This window comes from Thamnophis sirtalis, unplaced genomic scaffold, assembly GCF_051295495.1.
Source record: "Thamnophis sirtalis isolate CommonGarterSnake01/CBP01778 unplaced genomic scaffold, rThaSir2_p1.2 scaffold_7, whole genome shotgun sequence".
Taxonomy (NCBI): domain Eukaryota; kingdom Metazoa; phylum Chordata; class Lepidosauria; order Squamata; family Natricidae; genus Thamnophis; species Thamnophis sirtalis.
In genome coordinates, this window is record NW_028261387.1 from 97,160,559 (window position 1) to 97,182,814 (window position 22,256).

The 22,256-nt window shown below is 49.8% G+C and overlaps 1 protein-coding gene across 1 annotated transcript in view; it reads left to right on the plus strand.

The window, feature by feature from the left end:
* The window catches only part of STAG3 (STAG3 cohesin complex component), a 46,001-nt gene that overhangs the window by 20,454 nt on the left and 3,291 nt on the right, over nucleotides 1–22,256 (plus strand). Inside the window, exons 9-25 of the mRNA XM_087720885.1 lie at nucleotides 2,619–2,698; nucleotides 2,978–3,085; nucleotides 3,236–3,338; nucleotides 3,430–3,541; nucleotides 11,155–11,258; nucleotides 11,382–11,474; nucleotides 11,819–11,908; nucleotides 12,072–12,272; nucleotides 16,553–16,623; nucleotides 16,790–16,877; nucleotides 16,988–17,071; nucleotides 17,144–17,236; nucleotides 18,898–19,066; nucleotides 19,185–19,318; nucleotides 21,608–21,709; nucleotides 21,804–21,949; nucleotides 22,067–22,195. Of these exons, the coding sequence (XP_087577011.1) occupies nucleotides 2,619–2,698; nucleotides 2,978–3,085; nucleotides 3,236–3,338; nucleotides 3,430–3,541; nucleotides 11,155–11,258; nucleotides 11,382–11,474; nucleotides 11,819–11,908; nucleotides 12,072–12,272; nucleotides 16,553–16,623; nucleotides 16,790–16,877; nucleotides 16,988–17,071; nucleotides 17,144–17,236; nucleotides 18,898–19,066; nucleotides 19,185–19,318; nucleotides 21,608–21,709; nucleotides 21,804–21,949; nucleotides 22,067–22,195 (1,907 nt within the window). The remainder of the gene's footprint in view (nucleotides 1–2,618; nucleotides 2,699–2,977; nucleotides 3,086–3,235; nucleotides 3,339–3,429; nucleotides 3,542–11,154; nucleotides 11,259–11,381; nucleotides 11,475–11,818; nucleotides 11,909–12,071; nucleotides 12,273–16,552; nucleotides 16,624–16,789; nucleotides 16,878–16,987; nucleotides 17,072–17,143; nucleotides 17,237–18,897; nucleotides 19,067–19,184; nucleotides 19,319–21,607; nucleotides 21,710–21,803; nucleotides 21,950–22,066; nucleotides 22,196–22,256) is intronic.

The following is a 22,256-nucleotide window of genomic DNA, read 5'->3' on the forward strand; positions in this document are numbered from 1 at the left end:
GGCTGTGAAAGTGAGCCAGTTGCCAAATGCCCAAATTGTCATCGTGATTGCAGGGTTGCTGTGATGACAGTGCAAAGACAGGTGGTAATTTCCTTTTTTTGAGGCTGTCATAACTTTGAGCCATTGTTAAACAAACGAGCTGAGGACGGCCTGCACCTTGGAGGCGCCTGTAACAACGGCACAGAGCAGGAGTGTCAAACCTGCAGGCCAGGTGCGTCATGCGCTGGCCACGCCCACCCCCTGTTTGGCAAAGGGGGAAAAAGTTGTGATACGTCATGTGACGACAACGTGATGCCGTGAGTTTATCACCTGTGGCGTAGAGCATAGCATGTACAACAGGCAATAGCAATAGAGTAGTATAGAGCAGTGTTTTTCAACCACTGTGCCGCGGCACACTAGTGTGCTGTGACATAGTGTAAGGTGTGCCGTGGGAAAAACACTTTATATATAGTCAATATAGGCACAGAGTTAAATTTTTTTTACATTTTCTAATGGTGGTGTGCCTCGTGATTTTTTTCATGAAAAAAGTGTGCCTTTGCACAAAAAGGTTGAAAAACACTGGTATAGAGTACAGGTAATCCTCGACTTATTACAGGTCGTTTAGCGACTGTTCAAAGTTACAGCAGCACTGAAAAAAGTGACTTATGACCGTTTTTCACAGTTGCGACTGTTGCAGCATCCCCACAAACATGATCAAAATCCAGACCCTTGGCAACTGGGTCACATTGAAGACAGCCGCAGTGTCCCGGGGTCACGTGATCCCCTTTTGCGTCCTCCTGAGAAGCAGAGTCAGTGGCAAAGGCGGATTCACTTAACCAGGCTTCCTAACTAATCAGTTGCAGCGATTCACTTAACAACTGTGGCAAGAAAGATTGTAAAATGGGGCAAAGCTCAACAAATGTCTCACCTCACAACAGAAATGCTGGGCTCAGTTGTGTTTCTAAGTCAAGGACTACCTGTATAGTATAAACATTGTAGTAATAGTAACTGAATAGTACTATTATGGTAGTAGCTGTATGGGGATTGCAAGGGAGGGGACTGTAGGAAGCTCCCACCACTTTCATGGGTTGGTTTTTACAGCACACAACTTCTCTCCTGACTCTTCCAGGGTCCTCTTCTGTCTCTCTGGGGGGTCGGTCTTATTTGGGTGCAGTTTTAGGCGAGAAGCCTCATCTCGGCCCTCTGTCTCGGTTAGAAATTGGAATTGTTGGGGTGATGGGTCACATCTGCTGAACTTTTGTGACCCTTACTTGGAAGTTTTCTAAGCTTCCCCTTTTTCTTTTCATTGCACAAGTGTAACAGCAACTTTAATTTTTGTAACTTGCATATTGTGATAACCAAACCATCACACTGTTGCTGCATGCTAGGGCAATATAGAGTTAGTCGGGTTGCCTTTGAAGACAACTGGCACAGAGCACTGTGGCTAAATTATTTGTGGGGAAATCCCTTCTTGTAGTATAATTATTTTGAAGTTGGTATAGTGGCTTCAGTAGACTTTCAGAAATGCTCCGGACAGCCCTGTTTTTGAGATGTCAAAATGAAGTACACTTTACACCCTCAGATAGACAACTTCGCATCTTAGCTGTGTCCCAAAAGAGACAATTTTGTTGTGGGGCAAATGGCTGCTTAACTAAAGAGCCAAAGCTATTGGAGATAAAAGATGCAACACAGTCTTTTATATTCAAGCACAGCTACAGTGGTCGCTGGGCTCTTCACCAGAAGAGTCCCAAAGCCCACAAGGTGGTTACAGGTCATGTCCCTTCTGAAAGGATACAAAGGAATTGCAGTTGAAACGTAGCATTTGAGAAAGAGCAAAACCCCATCTTACTATCAGCAGACTTGGCATGTGTAATTTCTGTATTTCTAAGGAGGCTCCAAGCCTGAGGAGCCAAGGTGGCGCAGTGGTTAAATGCAGCACTGCAGGCTACTGCTAGATCAGCAGGTCAGCGGTTCAAATCTCACCGGCTCAGGGTTGACTCAGCCTTCCATCCTTCCGAGGTGGGTAAAATGAGGACCCAGATTGTTGGGGGCAATATGCTGACTCTCTGTAAACCGCTTAGAGAGGCCTGAAAGGCCTATGAAGCGGTATATAAGTCTACTGCTATTGCTATTGCCTGCTTTTCCACCCATATTGGCCTCTTTCAACAAAAGCATCCTTCATTGCACACTGCTCTCCCTTCACACTGTGGAAAGGATAGTGACGGGTTTTTTGTAATCTAGCTCCTTCCTCTCATCCGGCAGTTTCAGGGGTTGTTGGCTCTTTCAGGATTCTGGGTCCCTGATAACAATCAAATACGTACAAGTGAAATGTATTGTTTGTCCTCCGCAATGTCCTGGCAGAGGAGAGGAGTCTTGACTGGAGCCAGGTTCCTAGAGTCGTGTATTTACATAGTGGAGGTTCAGTGCACCTGTGGCGGCTTTCATAAATTACAAAATGTTGACGGCAAAGATACGGAATGATCATATAAATTAGTAAACCACCAAGCTGAAACATTTGTTAAGTATGGAAATATACATTTGATGCATTTTCAAGAGATAGTTAACCATTCCTAAAAAGTGGGTGGTATTCTAGTTGGTATCCTCCCCACACTCCTCCAGTACCTGTGGTTTTTCTGCAGGAACGGATTGTGTCCATGGTTCTGGATAAAGAGCCCCAAGTGGCAACGGAAGCTGTGAGGCTGCTTACTCTCATCCTTCAGTAAGTGATGCCAAGAGTAATCAGAAGACCCTGTTAGCATTTGAATTGCTCCTCATATTAAATATTCTCTGCACAGACTGGTCTCTTGTGTTTTGAGGACCCAGATTGTTGGGGGCAATATGCTGACTCTCTGTAAACCGCTTAGAGAGGCCTGAAAGGCCTATGAAGCGGTATATAAGTCTACTGCTATTGCTATTTTGAGTCTGTCCTTTCTACCCTGACTTGGAAGTACTGGGGATTGGCATGTTTTATGTGCACTTAAGATTGGTCCCTGTGCAGGAATATGGACGGCGCACTCACCGATGCTGACACTGAAAGGGTTTTCCCACTGGTTTACGCTTCCAGTCGTCCTGTAGCTGCTGCTGCAGGTGAATTTTTATACAGAAAGTGAGTATGGTCCTGTCCCCACCACCCACCCAATGCATCTCAGCATCCTGAGCAAGCACTCTGTTGTGCAAACAAATGCAGTTTCCTGTTTCTTCCCAAAGATTTCTGACTTGGGCTCTGTTTCCTTATGAATGGTGGCTTGGCTTGTAGGTTCTTGGCACCCGAGGTGGACACCAGAGCAAAATCAGGGGACCGCCAAGAGGGCACTCGTGTCTTCCTTCAGTCGCTTTTGGCATTCTTCATTGAAGGCGAGGTGAGTGAAACGCTTGAGCCACTAGGAGAAGGTGAAGAATCCCGGCGGCCCTTAGCCAGGCTGGTTTTAGTGCTTTGTTCTCCACCCACAGTTCCATGACCACGCCACCTACCTGGTGGATAGCCTGTGGGACTGTGCGTCTGCCCTGCTGAAGGACTGGCCGGTGCTGACAGGCCTCCTGCTGGAGGAATGCTCCATAGAAGGTAAGCAGAGGTGGGTAGGCTTTGGCTCACATCAGCTGCTGGTTGCTAAATGAATGGGGAAAATGTGCCCTGTGATTTATCCGCCCGTAGACATAGCCAGAAGTCGGCTGTGAAGTGCACAAGTGGCTGTTCTGTGACCGTAGGATGATGTGACGATTATAAACAACCACATTTTGGTCACGTTATTGTGGGGATACTGCGACAGGTGTGAGTGTGAGGACTGGTTGTAAAATGCTGTTGTAACTTTGAGCAGTCGCTAAACAGGACAGTCATTAAGCAAGGACTACCTGTAATACCTCTCAAGATATTATTGGCCTTCCTAGCAGCAACATCGCACTGGATCCATGTTGAATGTGATTGACTGGGACACCCCGATCTTCCCGTGTATTTGCCAAGAATGTTCCTCGTGAAAGTAATTGCACGACTACTCAAAGCAGGCCTGCCGTCCTCTCCTCATATCCCTTCTGTACCTTCCAGTGGAATTTGCTCCATGGTGGGGGTGGGGGTGGGGGCCGAAGGGATTTTTCTTAGGAGTATGACCAGCTAGAGGTCCCTTTCCCTTCTGAGAGAGGACCGACACAAGGAAGTTAAGACAGTGTTTCTTCTTGTGCCATTACGGGTCGACTGCTCTCTTTGGGCTGCATCTGCACATGGCTTTCTGTTCATTTCTCACTTCCCAAAGAAATCCTACCTCAGCAGAAGAGACTTCCTGTAGCTCAGGATTGAACTGTGGAGTCCTTGGTGCTTTCAGAACTTGGTTGCTTGCTTGCATAGCAGGGGTGGGTTTCAACCGGTTCGCGGCGGTCCCCACGAACCGGTTGGTCGGCGAACCCGGAAGTAAGTAACTTCTGGGAACGGCGAAGGGCTCACCCGCCCGCGCTCCTTACCGGTCTTTGAAGGCTTCTGCGCTTCCACGCAGGTGCATGGCACATACAGCGCCTGCGCGAGTCTCCGCGAGCAGCTGGAGCATCGCGCAGGCGCTAAGACGCATGCGTGAATTGTGTGCGTGCACGAGGATGCCGCCAGCCCCGTTCCAACCGAACCGGTTGGAACGGGATTAGCAACCCACCCCTGTTGCATAGGCTACATCACAACCAACTAACATCGGGGCTGGTGAGTGTGGGGTTTGCTCCAGTTAAAGCCCTCCAAAACACTGTAACCAAACCAATGGTCCCAGTAGTCCTGCAACACACAGTGTAAGGACTGTAACAGCCACTATATAGGACAGACGGGCAGAAAATAGGCAAAGCATATCCATGAGCAAAAGCCAGCAGCTGGAAGACATGATTAAAATTTCTTAATCCTGGCATGCATATGGACAGCCTCAGCCACATTGTCACCCGGGGGGGGGGGAGGGGGGGAAGCATCCTAGATCAAACCAAATCCAAAAGTGGCAGGGAATTCCTGGAAACTTGGCGTTTAGACAAATCATGCCTCAATAGATTATAACATAGAGATAAACCAGATTTGTACATCAGAGGCAATAGAAAACCTAAGAGAGAAAAGGCCGGAACACCTGCTTTGCAGCATCCCATAAGCAAGGATTAACACCAGACAAACAAGCAGAAAACAGGAATCGAGGAATCACCGAGGAGGAAGCTACACCCCCTCCAACACTGGCAGGGCGAGCTACTGTATGACGGTAGTACCTCTTTGGGTGATGAAACGCCTGGAAGCAAACCAAGGACTCTGATGATTTTGACTTCTTATGCAAGCTCTCGTTCATTCTCAGCTTTAGCTTTTCTGACACGATTGCTATAGTTACTGGAAGGACTTCATGTTCTTTAGTTACGTTCCTCTTCATGCTGGGAAGAAATTGTGCATACTGCATTCCTGCTCTTTGGGTCATTGAGAAACATGATTTGTAATTTCTATGGTTGTAATTTTAGCAATATACGGTAGAGGTTACAGATTGATTTAAGGAATTAGATCTGATAGAGTGCCTGAAGAACTATGGACAGAGGTTCAGAACATTGTACAAGAGGTAGCAGCTAAAACCATGGCAAAGAAAAATAAATGCAAGAAAGCAAAATGCCTGTCTGAGGAAGCTTTGCAAACAGCTGAGGAAAGAAGGGAAGCGAAAGGCAAAAGGGAGAAGGAGAAAGACGCACCCAATTGAATGAAGAATTCCAGGGAACAGCCAGAAGAGATAAGAATGCCTCCTTAAATGAACAGTGCAAAGAAATAGAAGAAAGCAAGAGAATAGGGAGGACCAGAGATCTCTTCAAGGAAATTGGAGATACGAAGGGAATTTCTCCTGTGACTCTGGAGACAGCAGCCAGAATGGGTTGCCCTGTCCAGTAACCAATTGGACCGAGTCTACACTTGCGATGTCATCGAGCCCTGGCAACTCCTCCCAGTTTAGACTCAGTCCAACCTGGACTAGCAGTGAGAATTAATCTCCTCCAAATTTGGGCTTTTTTGCACTAATTGGCATTTTTTTCCAAATTCTTTTCTACTTGAAATATTTTTCCTCCTTTTTTTCTTCTGCTCTTCTGAGCGGGAGATTTGAATCTGCTTTCGAGACTTCCTTCTCAGCTGTCTGACTGCCTGTGACCACGGGTACGCTCCGGGACGCCCTGCCACCTCAGTCAGACCACCGGGTTCACGAGCTATGGCTCCGGGGCTCTTTAAAGAGGCGCTCCGCACTCCTGGGCATTCGGATTCATCAGAGAGCCGCGCAACCAACCCTTTCACGCGTTGCAGCGTCGGATCGAAGCGGCAGCCACTCTGAGAGGTGACCGACCATAAAGCACAGCGGCATCCATCTTGCGGGTTGCTGAAGCCCGCGAAGATGTCAGCGGCCATCTTGTGCCTTGGAAAAGCGCGTGAAGAGCGGCGGCCGCCATTTTAAGTGACCAGCGTGTGGAGTTGATTGCGGAGCTGAGGAGCACCTGGCTGCAAGACGGGTGAAATAGTGCCAACTTATCATCTGGTTTGGGGGCTGGCATCTGGCAGCATGGCTGAGCAGCCTATGGTGGCAGCTGTACTGGAGAAAAGCCTAGAAGAGGCAGGGCCATCGGGAGTAAGGAGCAGCCGAAAAAGGGCAGCTAAGGAGGCTCCTCATTCAGGGGAAAGTCCCAAAACTTCCAAATCCTCCACCAGGATGGCTGAGGAAAGGAGGCGAAGGCCCTAGAAAAGGAATCTCAGTGGGCCCAAAAGCAACAGGAGAGCCAGAACACCCAGGCCTCCCCCCCCATCCTTAGGGGGGGGGATCAAGCTACTTCCCCAGCGTCCCTGTACATCCTTGGATGATTCAGATGGGGAGTTTGAGTTTTGAGTTTTATTTCATTTGTATGCCGCCCTTTTCCCTGAAGGGACTCAGAGCGGCTCACAACTCAAGAGAAGAAGAGTTGTCCTCTTCAGCCTCTTCTTCCTCCATAGAACCTGATACCAGGGGCAATTTCTTTGATGTCAGTAGGGATCGAACAGGCCGGCCTCCCTACAGCTCAGTGCACAGGGGTACCTCAGGCCTCGTTCTCCTCCCCTACAGAAATGGCAGCCATAACTTCAGAAGCCATAAAACAAGGCATTGCTGCTGGGCCCCAGCAGCGACTTCCTCCGGCACCATCTCACAGACACAGGCAGAGATCACCTGGGGATGCCCAGAGACCCCTTCCTTCTGCTTCTGCCACTCAGGCTTTGATTCCCAGGGATTCTGACTTACCTGATGATGATGAGGGAATCCTACCCAATGCCTTTGCCGGATTGTTCAAAACTGACCGCTTTAAATCCCTCCTGTTCAAAGCAATTAAAGCGGCTAACTTGCCTTCCGCTTCTTCAGCTTCTTCTACCCAGACTCAGGCTACTGTACCGGCTTTCTCTGATTGTGCTAACACTCCCTTCTCTGAACCTACAGTGGGGAAAAAAATATTCCATCTGTTTACTGTTTATTAGGATTTGTATGCCGCCCGCTCTCTCTCGAGAGAGAATCAGGGCGGCTTACAGATAAAGGCAGGAAGGGGGAACATACTCTCGACTTGTGTGGTTGCGTGACTCTTGCCTATTTTAATTATCTGTATTTTGTTCTATGTTCCCCGTTTCCCTTTTTTGAATTGTTTGCCGCCCTGAGTCCTTCCCGGAGAAGGGCGGCATACAAATAATAAAATTCAATTCAAATTCAATTCAAAAAACAGACATTAAAATTTCACAACATTCATATAGCTTAGAATGGGACTGGATAAATCAACAGCCCCAGGCCTGCCGGAACAGCCATGTCTTAATCGCTTTGCGGAAGGCCGGAAGAGTAGTAAGGGTCCGGATCTCCACGGGGAGATCGTTCCATAGGGCTGGAGCAGCTACAGAGAAGGCCCTCCCCTGGGGAGTCGCCAGCCGACATTGACCGGCAGATGGAATCCGGAGGAGGCCTAGTCTGTGTGATCCTATAGGTCTCTGGGAGGTAAATGGCAGGAGGTGGTCTCTCAGGTAGCCAGGTCCTAAACCATGTAGGGCTTTAAAAGTAACGACTAGCACCTTGAAACGTGTCTGGAGACCAATGGGAAGCCAATGCAGCTCGCGTAGGATAGGTGTGACGTGGGTGTACCTAGGTACACCCACTATCGCTCGCGCGGCTGCATTCTGGACTAACTAAAGTCTTCGAACACTCTTCAAGGGCAGCCCCATGTAGAGCACATTACAGTAATCCAGTCTTGAGGTGACGAGGGCGTGAGTGACTGTTTGCAGCGCCCCCCGGTCCAAATAGTGTCGCAACTGGTGCACCAGGCGAACATGGGCAAAGGCCCCCCTGGTCACAGCCGACAAGTGATGTTCTAACGTCAGCTGCGGATCTAGGAGGACTCCCAAATTGCGAACCCTCTCTGAGGGGCGTATGGTTTCGCCCCCCCCCCCCCCAGGCTAAGAGATGGAATAGCTGGGCCATCCTTGGGAGGGAGCATCAATAGCCACTCAGTCTTGTCGGGATTGAGTGCAAGCTTTTTCGCTCCCATCCAGACCCTGACAGCCTCCAGGCACTGGCACATCACTTCTACCACTTCGCTGAGTTGGCACTGGGCAGACAGATACAATTGAGTATCGTCCGCATATTGGTGGTATTTAATCCCGTGCCGGCGTATGATCTCACCCAGCGGCTTCATGTAGATGTTAAATAGGAGGGGGGACAGGACTGAGCCCTGCGGCACCCCATAATTGAGGGGCCTAGGGGTTGATCTCTGCCCTCCAACCAACACCGACTGCGACCTGTCCGAGAGGTAGGAGGAGAAGCACCGTAAAATGGTGCCTCCCACTCCCACCTCTCGCAACCATCTCAGAAGGATACCATCGTCGATGGTATCAAAGGCCGCTGAGAGGTCAAGAAGCACTAGGATAAAGGAGTGACCCCTATCCCTGGCTCGCCAGAGATCATCGATCAGCGCGACCAAAGCAGTTTCCGTGCTGTAACCAGGCCTGAAACCCAACTGAAATGGATCCAGATAATCAGTTTCATCCAAGGTCCGTCGGAGTTGAAAGGCCACCACCTTCTCAACAACCTTCCCTACAAAGGGGAGGTTGGAGACTGGATGATAGTTGTTCAAAATGGCTGGATCCAGAGAAGGTTTCTTCAGGAGGGGTCTCACCACCGCATCCTTTAGGAGGTGCAGGAAGGATCCCTCCGGAGAGAGGTGCTGACAGTCGTCTGGAGCCAGCCACGTGTCACCTCCCTGCTGGTCAAGACCAGCCAGGAGGGGCACGGGTCCAGTATATAGGTGAAGGCACTCACCGCTCCCATGGCCTTGTCCACTTCCTCAGGAGCGACAAGTTGAAACTCGCTCCATAAAATCCGCTCAAGACCTTCCCCCGGACCTCGGTTGGTACCGTGCAATTGGAGTCCAGGTCCGTCCGAATCCAAGCGACTTTATCCGCCAGAAACTGGACAAATTCCTCAGCTCTACCCTGTAAAGGGTCGTCCGCATCCCTGCCTTTCAAGAGGGAGCGGGCTATTCTAAACAAGGCGGCGGGGCGCGATTCTGCGGATGCAATAAGAGCGGGAAAATGCGCACATTTTGCCCCCCGTATCGCCACGAGATAGGTCCTGATATAGGCTCTCATCAGTGCTCGGTCAGATTCAGAGTTATTAGCCCTCCAGCGGCGCTCTAGGCGTCTCTTTTGGCGCTTCATCTCCCGGAGTTCCCCGGTGAACCAAGGAGCCCTCCTGGATCATCTCCAAAGATCTTCATGAATGTTGTCCAACGACAGTGGGATCCCCCTGGTACAGGTCCACAAACAACCAGCCTCGACCAACGCCTCTACAACGTCGCTCTAGAACCTACCAAATTTCCTCCAGTGGACGCGCCAGTTGCGGCCTTGTCTTCATCCACAGTGGTCTCTGGAGCACCTGCTAGTGCCTGGGCAGTTCGGGCCTCCACTGCCACTTCCTTTTTCTCCAGGGCTGGATTGAGCAACTCCAGGAGCGCATTGCCTCCATGGATACCAGGTCACACAGGGATCTGAACAAGATTAGGGCTGCCATTGAATATTCAGCTGATGCTTCCTTAAACACTGCCAGTCGCTTTGGTCATGACCAGGCGCCTGCTATGGCTCAAACCACCGCAGGCAGATGTTTGTACCAAGTGGCGCCTCACAGCTTCTCCTTTCAGTGGCACTCAACTCAACTTCTCCTTTCAGTGGCACTCAATCCAACTGGCCAGTCCTAGAGGAGATCAACCCTGACTGCTCTTTAGAAGGCCAGATCCTGAAGAGGAAACCCAAATACTTTGGTCACCTAATGAAAGTGAAGGACTCACTGGAGAAGAGCCTCATGCTGGGAAAGATTGAGGGCAAAAGAAGGAGGGGACGACAGAGAATGAGGTGGCTGGATGGAGTCACTGAAGCAGAGGATGGTAGAGGACAGGAAGGCCTGAAGGAACATTGTCCATGAGGTCCCAATGGGTTGGACACGACTTCGCAACTAACAACAACAACAACAATTTTAGCAAAAGCATATCATGAAAGTAAACAGTAAACTGAATTATGTTTGATGTGAATGTGAGAACAGTAATAAATCATGCATGAGAATAAGCAGAGTGCTTGGCAAGTGGGTCATCCCTGAAAGCAAGGATATTCAAGGTAAAGGTAAAGTTTCCCCTCGGACATATGTGCTACTTGTTCCCGACTCTAGTGGGTGGTGCTCATCTCCGTTTCAAACCTGAAGAGCCAGCACTGTCTGAAGAAGTCTCTGTGGTCATGTGGCTGGCATGACTCAATGCCGAAGGCGCACGGAACGCTGTTACCTTCCCACCAAAAGTGGTTCCTATTTTTCTACTTGCATCTTTTCATGTTTTTGAATTGCTAGCTTGGCAGAAGCTGGGACAAGTAATGGGAGCTCACTCCATTATGCGGTGCTAGGGATTCTAACCACTGAACTGCCGATCTTTCTGATTGACAAGCTCAGCACCTTAGCCCCTGAGCCACCCCGTCCCTCATACGCGAGGGATACATACGTAAGGGATATGTAATGATCCCTTATTTGTTAAACGCATTTAACATAAATCTCCGAGGGAATTATCCAGGGCTTTTCAAGAAGGCTTGGCAGTTTATATTTTTAAAATCTGCTTATTGCATCCAGTTAGAAATAAGCTAAATTGGTGCTTAAATTAAAGTGCTGCGTTGCCCAGCAGGTTTGGGGGACCTGAAGGAGAGCAGCCTCATCTTGATCTTGGTGGCCAGCATGCGGCAAGCCACAGAAGGGCACCCGCCACTCGGCAGGTTCTCTGGAAAGAAGGTAACCTCCTCCTTGGTTCTTCCTCTCCTTTCACAAGGGCCGTTTCCTGCCATTCCCCTCCCCTCCCCCTTCTTCTTCTTCTTCTTCTTCTTCTTCTTCTTCTTCTTCTTTCTGCTCTGCCAGGTGTTTTCTGCTCGGGAACGCAAAATGCAGTCCGAAGAGCGTTTAAGGCTCACGCAGCATTTCATCCCTCTACTGCCGCAGCTGTTAGCTAAGGTGAGTGCATTCATCTCTCACTAAACAGGAGGAGAAACCAAAAAGCATTGTGTTCTTCTTGGGATATGTGGCCCTGCCTGTTGGTTCTCGGTGGCTGTTCCAAAGTTGCTTTTCAACTCCCCCCCCCGCCCCCCCGAAAATGTTTTGCTTCAGTTTTCTTCAGTCCTGACTGACTGGTGGGGAAATGGAAGGATTTGCAGTCTTTGCAGTCAACTGGTGGCTAGCGCTCTTTGAAAGTCATGGAGGCCAGTTGGAGGTTTATCTATTTAAACAAACAAACATTTCCTTGCAAAGAGCACTGCATGTTCTGTTAGTACCCTCACTTCTCTGCTCTGTCCTGGCAGTTCTCTGCTGATGCCGAGAAAGTAGGACCTCTGCTGGAGGCATTGCGTTACTTTGACCTAACGCATTACAGCTCAGGCCGCCTGGAGAAGGTAGGAGGCCCTTGTCATGATTCTGCCTCTCTCCCCCTGTACCCGGTTTCTCCTAAGGAGGCTCTTCCTCCGGCTTCCGTCCCAAATACAGCCCCATCCCCACGCCTTGCCCACGGAGACTGCTGGGGTGACTCTCTCTGTCTCCCCCTCCTCCTCCTCCCAGTACCTAGACTTGCTGCTGAGCCAGCTAAAGGAAGTGGTGGAAAAGCACACCAGCAGTGAAGTGCTGGAGCTGGCTTCTCAGGCTCTCCAGCTGCTCTGCCGCACAGAGTTTGCTTTCTACAGCCGTGTGGATTTTGCTCGTAGCTGCATTGTGGACTACCTGGCGGACAAATTCCAACATGAGGCTACTGAACTCCTCCAGGTAGGAGAACTGCACCCCATGACGGGTCTTTAGGCACGGATGAATTTCCAAGGTGGGAGCAGTTGGATGGAGTGCATGAAAAGCTGCCTTGAAACGCGGGCCTAGTTCAGGCAGAAGGATTCCGGCGCCTTCCAGAAGTTTTAAGCTCCCATTTATTAGTCACAATTGATATGATCGTAATGAAGGAGCAATATAGATCTTGGCCTACTTTGTCAAATGCCTTTCTAAAGTCCCAAGTATTTCATTGGTCCCACTGATTTAGCCACTGCATGGACTTTTGCACACTGGGACCTATTTAATGAAATGTATAAATCACTGTCAAGAAAAACACTTAGGCTTTGCACTTAGGCAACAGAACCTAAAATACACAGGTGTAAAATGCAGCAGATGACACCTGGCTTGAGAACAGTAACTATATGAGGGGGATCTTGGAGTCCTAGTGAAGAACCTCTTAAGCCCGAGCCAGCCGTGTGCTGCAGCTGCCAGAAAGGCCAACCTTAGGCTGCCTTAATAGAGGGACAGAGTCAAGATCACATGAAGTCTTAATACCGCTATATACTGCTTTAGCAGGACCACACCCGGAATACTGCATTCACTTGTGGTCGCCACAATATAAAAAGGATGCAGAGCCTCTAGAAAGAGTTCAGAGAAGCGGAACAAAGGTGACTGGGGGACTAAGGGCTAAAACATGACGAAAGGTGGCAAGAACTGGATGTATCTAGCCTAATGAAGGGAAGGACTAGAGGTGACCTGGTAGCAGTTGGCATGGCTGACAAGGACTATGCAGAGTACCCAGGGTATGTGGAAAGCTCTGTGGCAGGACAGAATGGTCGTGATGGAGCTGTGTTAGGAACGTTTTAGAAATCCGAGACAGTCGGCTGTGCAGGCGGGAGGAGAAGCGCAGCTACAACCAGCCAGCGGAGGAGAGGAGGAGTTGCTGTCCCTGCTCAATCAAAGGTCATGTATAGCTGAGCAGAGAGAGGCGCAATGGAGGCTGATCATGAGGAGGCAGCCTCTCCTCTCCTAATAAGGCACACACCAATCCGCGCCTCTTTACTTTGGCGTTTGGAGCCTGGAGGTTGTTGGACACAATGCTACATAACCCGCCATCAGTGAATTCTCTGGACCATTGCCTTGAAGTCATTGAGTTTAACACGTTGCATCATTGTATCTTGAACCCATTGATGCCTCCACTGTGCCCTGAATCTGCTGGTTTTGTGTGGTCGTTGTTGGGCCTTGAACCCATTGAAGTCAATTTGCCTTCTGTCATGGCCCTGTTGGAGCCTAGGGTTCATGGAGGCGGATGAGCCGGAGCTGGACCGACGGAGGTCAAGGGTGCAGAGAGGAGCAGGACAGCGCAGCCCCAGGTCCCTCAGGCCTGGGACGGCTTGCCAGCGAGGAAGAACAGGGGCAGGATGATCGAGAGAGGGGGGAAGAGGGGGCAGGCAGTTAAGAGGAGGAGTGATGGAGTTCAGGCAATGAACAAGGACCGCCCCCTCCTGATTCCCGAGCACAGAGAGTGATGAGGCGGGAGCAGCTGGCTGTGTTGCCTCCGTGCCTTGCCTTTGGTCATCACACCTTCCTTGTGCCTTGAACTCATTGGAGATTGTGTTGCTTTCATTGTGCCTTGAACCCATTGATGCCATGTTGCCACTGTCTGGAACCAGCTGGAGTTGTGTTGTCTCTGTTGCACCTTGAACTCATGTTTGCCTTGGCTACACCTTGAACTCTGAGCGCCGTGAGGACTAGAAGACCTTGAGTTTTCCTTCCAACTTTATTATTCTGACTAGACCTGTACAGGAATCCATGACACCAAGAATGAAAACCTTGTTGAAAGTGTTTAGATAAATAATAGTGGAAAAGAAGCAATCATGATGTGGCTGTAGGCATGTACTTTGGGCCAATTCAGTTCTCCTTTACTAAATGGATCACACAGACACGCACACATCCAGTTAAATATCACAGCTGAGCAAGAGACTGAACTCCTCACAGAGAAGCACAGAAGAAAGAGACAATCTTGCTCCCATATTCCAAGAAAGTGGTGTGGGGCGAGAGAAGCAGACTCAGGAAAAGGAAGGCCGATCAGCTTGACAATCAGCACCCAGGAAAATCCTAGAAAATATAATGAGGCAGTTGGTTTGTAGGCATTTAGAAAGGGACGGGTCATGGCGACAAATCTTACTACTTTCTTTAAATTAATTTACCATATTTTTCAGCGTATAAGACGCACCTTCCCCCCCTAAAAGCGGGTGAAAATCTGGGTGCGTCTTATACAGTGAATGTAGCCCCACCCACTCACCAGCCCCCACCCTTTGCCCCCTGCCTCTCAGCAATTTACCTCCTTGCAGCAAAGGTGTAATGGCTCCTCTCCTGACTTAAGAAAGTAAAGACTCTTGAAACGGATTATTTCAAAAGGAACCTTTAATCAAGCAGGATGGAAACCATGAGAGGCAAAGCAGCATCTGAAACCCTTTAGGCCATGCAAGTGGGATTAAATTGATAATGACCCCTCCCCTTTGTCCGAATGCAGATTCTGACCAATACACAAGGGTGAAGATGTTTCCTTAACTCCTCTGCCCTGAGAGTCGAATGGCTCTCTCTAGTTAGACATTTAAGAGAGATGTCCCACATGACCATCATAAACATCCCTCCAGAGGCGCTGGGACCTTCAGTCTTCCAGTGACAGGAAACCAGTTGTAAAGTTGCAAAACTCAGTTGTTACAGGTATAGCTAGTGATTTAACTCCAAGGCCCCCCTCCGCCCAATTGAATGGCAGTATCACTTTTAGAGATCTGACAAAAGGGCAAAATAGGCTGAAACAGCTGATCATCGGGAGCCCCTGCTTGAACTGAAATTGAAAGTGCAGGAAGACAAGTTCCTGGGAGGCAGATGTTTTCCCCCCTTCTAATTAGGCCAAACTGAAACAGGCTGTTTGCTGAAAGGAGGTAAGTCACTAATTGCAAATGCCAATAGAATGTTCAAATTATTAGACTTATTTTTTAAAGAATGTACTTCATTGTGTACATCTGTACAAGTATGGTCTGAAATGTAAAACCACGTATAGTTTATATATTCTGTACTGTTTGCTGTTTGGGGCAAGAAGGCAAATGGCTGGGAGGCAGAGGCAGATTTTTTTATCCCCTCTTATTTTTCTCCCCAAAAGCTAGGTGCGTCTTATACTTCGGAGCGTCTTATACTCTGAAAAATATGGTAAATGAAATTAACTTCTTTGAGAGTGTGACTTGCTTGGTGGACTAATAAGGAAACGAAGCCCCGTGCTTAGACTTCATTGAGGCATTTGATAAACTAGACTAGAGTCTCCCTGATAAACCGGAACAGTGACGGATGGACAGCTTCATTTCCAGTTGGATTGGCAGTTGGCTGAATGACTGGGGACAACATTCAGACCTTAGTGGTCTACATGGAAAGAGGGATGCGTAGCAGGGCACCTCAGGGTTCCTTTCTTGGACCCCACAGTGGCCTTCATCAAAGACTGAGATGAGGGAACTGAAGAGAAGTTGTGGGCCACACAAAGCCGGCGGTGGGGTGTGGGGTGTTTGCTGGCGTTTGCAGAAGACGTGCTGGAGGTTGAAAAAGACCTCAAGGGGCTTCTATCCCTGGCCCTTAGGCAGCAACATGTTCATTGATGAGAAATGCAGAAATCAGGCACACAGACAGAAGATGGGGATCCTTGGCTCTACCCTAGTATTTGTGAGAAGAATCTGGGTGTTGTGGTAGATCTCAGACTAAGCCTGAGCCAGCAAGTGCCACTGCTGCCAAAATAGCCAATGCAATTTTGGGCTGTGTAACTGAAAAGAGTACAAAGAGTGTCGAGGATAGTAAAAGGCTTGGAGTCTACATCCTACCAAGAGCAATTGAACTTGGCACGTTTAGCCTAAAGAAGAGAAAGCTGAGCAGAGACAGAATAGTAGTCTTCCAATCCATGAAGGGGGGAAGTCACAGGACGGGCAGTGTGGATTTATTCCTTGTAATGCCTTGAGGGCAAGATGAGAACCAGCAGGTTGCAGCCTCCAACGGGAGATCCAGACTTGAAATAAGAAGGATTTACCTGCCTGGGAGACTATCAAGCAGTAGGACAGGCTGCCTTCTGAAGTGATGGGTGCTCAGTCACTAAGGATTGAGCCATATTTTTGTCAGGGATAGTGTGAGGGTTCCTACTCTAAGCATGTACCTTCCACATCTATGGTTCTCTGTCGCTAGATATTCCGCTTGGGTGGAGGAGAAGTGCTTTTCATCGTGTTTCTCTATTTCTTTGCAAGTCCTCGTTTTCTGAGAAGGAGGAGGTGTACAGCATGGCTACCACTTTGAGACGCATTGCCTTCTTCCACAGGTGAGTGGAAATGATTCAGTCTGGTCATTTCCATGCAGTTTTGTCCTTCTGCTCTTGAAGAAGATTCCTGCCTTTAGACACCTCCTCCGCACCAGTCCTAAGTAGAGGCGTCCCTGGGGAATGTCCAGGAACTGGCCCTTACTCCTTGTGCCCTTTCCACCCGCAGTGCCCACGACCTGACTCCCTGGAGGTTCTTTGAGCCCTGCGTCCGTCTCCTGCGCCACCTGCTGAACACAGGCGAGGCCTGCGAGCAGGTACTGGGCCAACTGACCTCTCTTCTTGGGCCACACTCTTGCTTAGCTGCTCTTCCATGTTTTCCTTGTGCCCACGGGGGTCCCATGATGCCTCTATCCTCTCCTTCCAGGTGGTGATTCCTGCCATGACTTGTGCCCACTTCTCGCTGCTCTGGGAACTGTCCCGCTGCTCAGCTGGGGCCCTCCCTGACCAGGTGAGCGGGTTTTGGGGGTCTTTTGCCATGGCCCTTCCTGCTAGGCCTTCATGATTGCTTTTTCATCCCCAGCAGCAGCTGCTCAGCCTCAAGGACAAAGTGGCTGCCTTTTGCTCCCTCTGCCAGAGCTGCCTCGTGGACGTGGAGCCCTGTATCCAGGAGCAGGTGAGGGACGTCTGAGCCGTGGGGGGGTGGGGTGGGGGGGGAGAAGCGCCGCCCACTTGGCCAGAAGCAAGGGCTTGCTTTCACATCTCCCACCTGCCTCTACAGCGCAACGGGTCAAATGAATACAAGTTGGATGAAAGGGGCTTGTGAGCTGCAGTGTATCTCGTCATAGGCCTTAAACTGTAACTTTAAGAGGGGAGGGGGTGGCTGGTCCTAAAGTGATGACCTCTCAGTCAAGGACAGTTCCAAATTACACCAACGTAGAAAGTGGGGGGGGGGCACAGAGAGAACCTATGAGTGATCCTCTCGAGTTGAGGCCATTGCACCGTCACCATCACCCACCCGGCCTGGGTCCACAAACAAAGTCAATGGGGAAGCCGGCAGGAGATCTCGGGTCGCTCCTACAGCCCTGCCGAGTTTCCTCCTGAGGGTGCCCCAGCAGCGTGGCTGTTGATGTCCTGTAGCGCCCACTCACAGTGCCCTCCCGTGCTCTGTAATGCCTGCTCTGTAGGCCCCATCCTCATGTGAGGTCGTCTTAGCAACCTGCGTGTTCCTCACTGAAAAATGGCAAGCGGGACTCTCGGGATTGTTGTCGCTAAGCAATGCCATCACATGATGTCACGCTTTACGACCACCTTGCTTAGTGATGGAGATTCCAGCCCCAATCGCCATCGTAGCCTGAGGACTACCTGCTGGATTTGTAGGAATGAACTGATCGAGTAACAACAGATCCCACATCCCCCCATTTCGCTCCCCGCCCTCACCACGTCCTTGATTTTAATCTTTGGTTTTAATTTATTCAGGTTTGAATGTAGATGTATCTTTATGTCTAAAAGCAGCTCAGAATTATTTTATGGTAAGATGGGCGGCAAATACATTTTATAAATAAATCATTCTTGTCAGGGCAGAGGCCGAGTCTTCAGGCTGCAGGCTGTTTTCCCCCTTCCTGCCCAACCTCCTGCGGGGTGTCATACGCCGACCCCACTAAGCAGCTTAGTACCCGGCTGGGCTAATAATGTGGAGAGACCTTTGGGACAGGCTGGAGCACAGGTTTTAAGGAGCATCTTTCTCAATTTGCTTTTTGGAAAATGGGTATTTGGAAGAATTAGCTGCCTGGTTTTCATTTTGTGATTCTCCAAAGTGTGTACCTGATGATGAAAATGCCTTAATTTCATAGTATTCAGGGCAGATTCAACCATAATTTCAACTGGGGAACAGTGACCCTCCTAGACCAGGCCAAGTCCAAAAATGCCAGATAATTCTTGGCACTGTGACAGATTGGCCATCACAAGACACATAGACAATATTTACATATCATTGCCAAAACGCCTCAACAGTGATCAACACCCAGAGGAGGTTAAATTATACCAAAAGCAAACAATCCTCCTAGCAAGCGAACGTCCCAACCCAGGAACCATCGAGGCCTCTCCCACCCACACCGACAGAGCAAACCACCGGATATAAATTGAGAGTAAGCCCCCCCCTCTCTACTAGAAGGGATGATGTTACGTAGTTCGGTAGTGAAACCTCTGCAAGGAGGCCACCAATCTCAGAGAGCACCAAGGACCCTGCGCGCCCTTCTTGTTACGTCCCTCTGGGGAGCGTGGGGGGGGGGATCGTTGTCTTCAGGGTGTGATCCTCTCTTGTTCCCTTCTTTGCAGGCCTTTGTGTTGTTGAGTGATTCGCTCCTGATCTTCGGTCCACAGCTGACTGACGGGGGCCACCCCGCCCTGCAGGAATTGGTGTACCACCCGGAGTCTGCTCTGCAGTCGCAGCTGGCTGGCTTTCTAGTGGACCACGTCTTCAACCACAGCCAAGCCCACGATGATGGTGTGCATTCCCCTTGAAGTTGGAACTGGAGAGGTTTGGAGTAGAGACTTTGAGTGAGGGTGCGAGTGCACTGATACCCCCCCACCCCTTCTTCTTTTCAATTGGCTGCTGAACTCAGATAGCGAAAGCGGAGAGCTTCAGGTTGAACAGCTGCACCAGCGACGTAATTTGCTGTCTGGATTCTGCAAACTGGTTGTCTATGGAGTGCTGGAACTGAGCGCTGCTTCAGATGTCTTCAAGTATTACTCCAAGGTATACGAGGGTGGCTGGGAAGGCGCAGGGAATTTGCCCTGGACATACTCAACACCCATTGTCAGTTTAGCTGTTCCCCTGCCTTGCCTCAAGAGTCGCTAGGCCCATTTCTGGAGCTTTAGTCTCCAACGTCCAAAGAGGAGCCGAAGGGAGGAAGGGCTTGTTTTCCATGGCTGCAGAGAATCCGAGTTTCCTGGATAGGAAGGGAGGAATTCCAGGAGCTGTCTGAAATTTTGGAGATATCCCGGAGCTTAAGGGAAGCAGCAGAAGATTGAACAAGAGCTCATGTTGTTCCTAACTTTAAAGGAAAAACATGGACTTGGCAGGGAGAGATCAGACAGCTTGATATCTGTCCTTCAGAACTCCCGAGGGGAAAAATAAGCGGTGGGTCTGCAGGCAGTGAGAACGGAAGCCGGCATGCGATGTGCAGGATCCTGAATCCCAAAAATTTAACTCTAGGCTACTTTCTGTTGACCCAGAAAACATGATGTAAATGTAAAAGTCAGACCTTTAACTAAAATGTGAGTTGGGCAGCATCACCAACAGATGGGTTTGTAACTGGCTGACCAACGGCACTCAATGTGTAGTCCTCAGTGGAACTGCATCTTCATGGAGGGAAGTATGCAGCGGAGTACCCCAAGGCTCTGTTTTAGGCCCAGGACTCTTCAACATCTTCATCAATGACTTGGATGGGGGAATAAATGGGGAACTCATCAAATCTGCAGTTGACACCAAGCTGGCAGGAATAGCCAACACTCCAGAAGACTTAAGGCTTAAGATACAGAAGGACCTTGACAAATTTGAACATTGGGCACTATCTAACAAAATGAAATTCAGTGATGAAAAGAGGAAGGTTCTACATTTAGGCAACAAAAACGAAATGCACAGGTCCAGTACAGGTGGTACCTTGCTCAATAGTAGTAGCTGTGAAGGGGATCTTGGAGTCCTAGTGGACGATCACTTAAATAGGAGCCAGCCGTGTGCAGCAGCTGCCAAAAAAGCCAACACAGTTCTAGGCTGCATCAACAGAGGGAGAGAATCAAGATCACGTGAAGGGTTAAGACCACTTTATAAGGCCTTGGTACGGCCACACTTGGAATACGGCATTCAGTTTTGGTCACCACGATGTAGAAAAGATGTGGAGACTCTAGAAAGAGTGCAGAGAAGAGCAACAAAGAGGATTAGGGGACTGGAGACTAAAACATATGAAGAACGGTTGCAGGAACTGGGTACGTCTAGTTTAATGAAAAGAAGGACCAGGGGAGACATGATAGCAGCCTTCCAGTATCTCAGGGGCTGCCCCAAAGAAGAGGGAGTCAAGCTATTCTCCAAGGCACCTGAGGGTAGAGCAAGAAGCAATGGGTGGAAACTAATCAAGGAGAGAAGCAACTTAGAACGGAGGAGAAATTTTCTGACAGTGAGAACAATTAACCAGTGGAACAGAAGTTGCCTCCAGAAGCTGTGAATGCCCCAACACTGGAAGTCTTTAAGAAGATGTTGGTTAGCCATTTGTCTGAGGTGGTGTAGGGTTTCCTGCCTAGGCAGAGGGTTGGACTAGAAGACCTCCAAGGTCCCTTCCAACTCTGCGATTGTAATTGTAAGAAAACTTACTTTTAAAGAATTTTAACTTCAAAGTCCATATTGAATGTGTCTTTTGGCAAAGTGATCGGATTACAGGTAGTTCTTAATTTGCAACCATTTGTTTAGCAACCATTCAAAGCGGCACTGAAAAAAAATGACTTATAACTGGTCCTCATAGTTACAACCATCACAGAATCACTGGAATGATGTGATCAAGTACTTGGCAGCTGGCATTGGGGGGGGGGACAGTGGTTGCCGTTTGCCTGCCAGCCTCCGGCATGCACATTGGGGGGGGGGGGAGGAAGAGGCTGGGCTTGCGGAATGACGGCCCGATTCTCATTGAACAGTTGCAGGGATGTAAGAAAAGAGCAGCCGGAAGGGAGCTTGAAGGTCGCCCAGCCCTGCCCTGCCCTATTTCAGACAATGTGCATAATAACTCTGGCAAGAAAGGTCACAAAATGGGGCATGACTCCCTTAACGACCGCCTTGCTTAGCAACTGTCATTCCGATCCCAATTGGGGTCAAAAGACCACCTCTGGTACCACCGGGAAGGTGGTTGGTGTCTGGCTGCCCTGCGTGAAAGGGGCAGCTGTTGCTTAGAAAGAGCGCAGAGGGCAGAGGGCGAGCCACCCGTTCGACTACACGGGAGGAGCATCATTATTTTTGCTTTCACTATTTTTTTAAAAGCTGCTCCCTTTTTCCCACCAGTTCTACGATGACTATGGGGACATCATCAAAGAAACCCTGAATCAGACTCGCCAGATTGACCGAATCGAGTGGGCCCACACGCTGCTACTCAGCCTGCAGCAGGTAAGGAGGGCATCGTGGGGGCGGTGGTGGTGGTGGCGATGGTAGGGCTGCTGGGGAACGGCCGTCTGCCCAGCCGGTCTCTCTTTGCTCCCAGTTGCTGACCCAGCTCTTCTTGGAAGAGGGACCCAGGGCCACAGACTCAGCTGCCTTCCTGGAGATCCGGGACTTGGCACGGCGGTTCTCTCTGCTGTTCGGGCTGCACCAGCTGCAGAACCGCCCAGCCCTGGTGGCTTTGCACAAGTGAGGACGCTCCGGAGGCGGCCAGGGAAAGCGGGGCGTGGGTGCAGTGGGAAGGCTGGTTGGGGTGGAGGGAGGAGCAGAGGCAGCTGGGCCATCCTCACAGCGTCTTCCTTCTAGGGATGGCATAAAGTTTGCCTTTGAGGAGCCGGCATCCCCCGGCCACAGTCTGGGTCTCATCAACCTGCCCTTCTTGGAGCTGCTGAGCGAATTCTCCCCGAGGCTGTTGCCTCCGGATAAGGCCCTGCTGTGAGTAGGTGGCTGGGGAGCCCCCGGGAAAGCCTCCCTCCCCGCTGAAACCGCCCTTTTT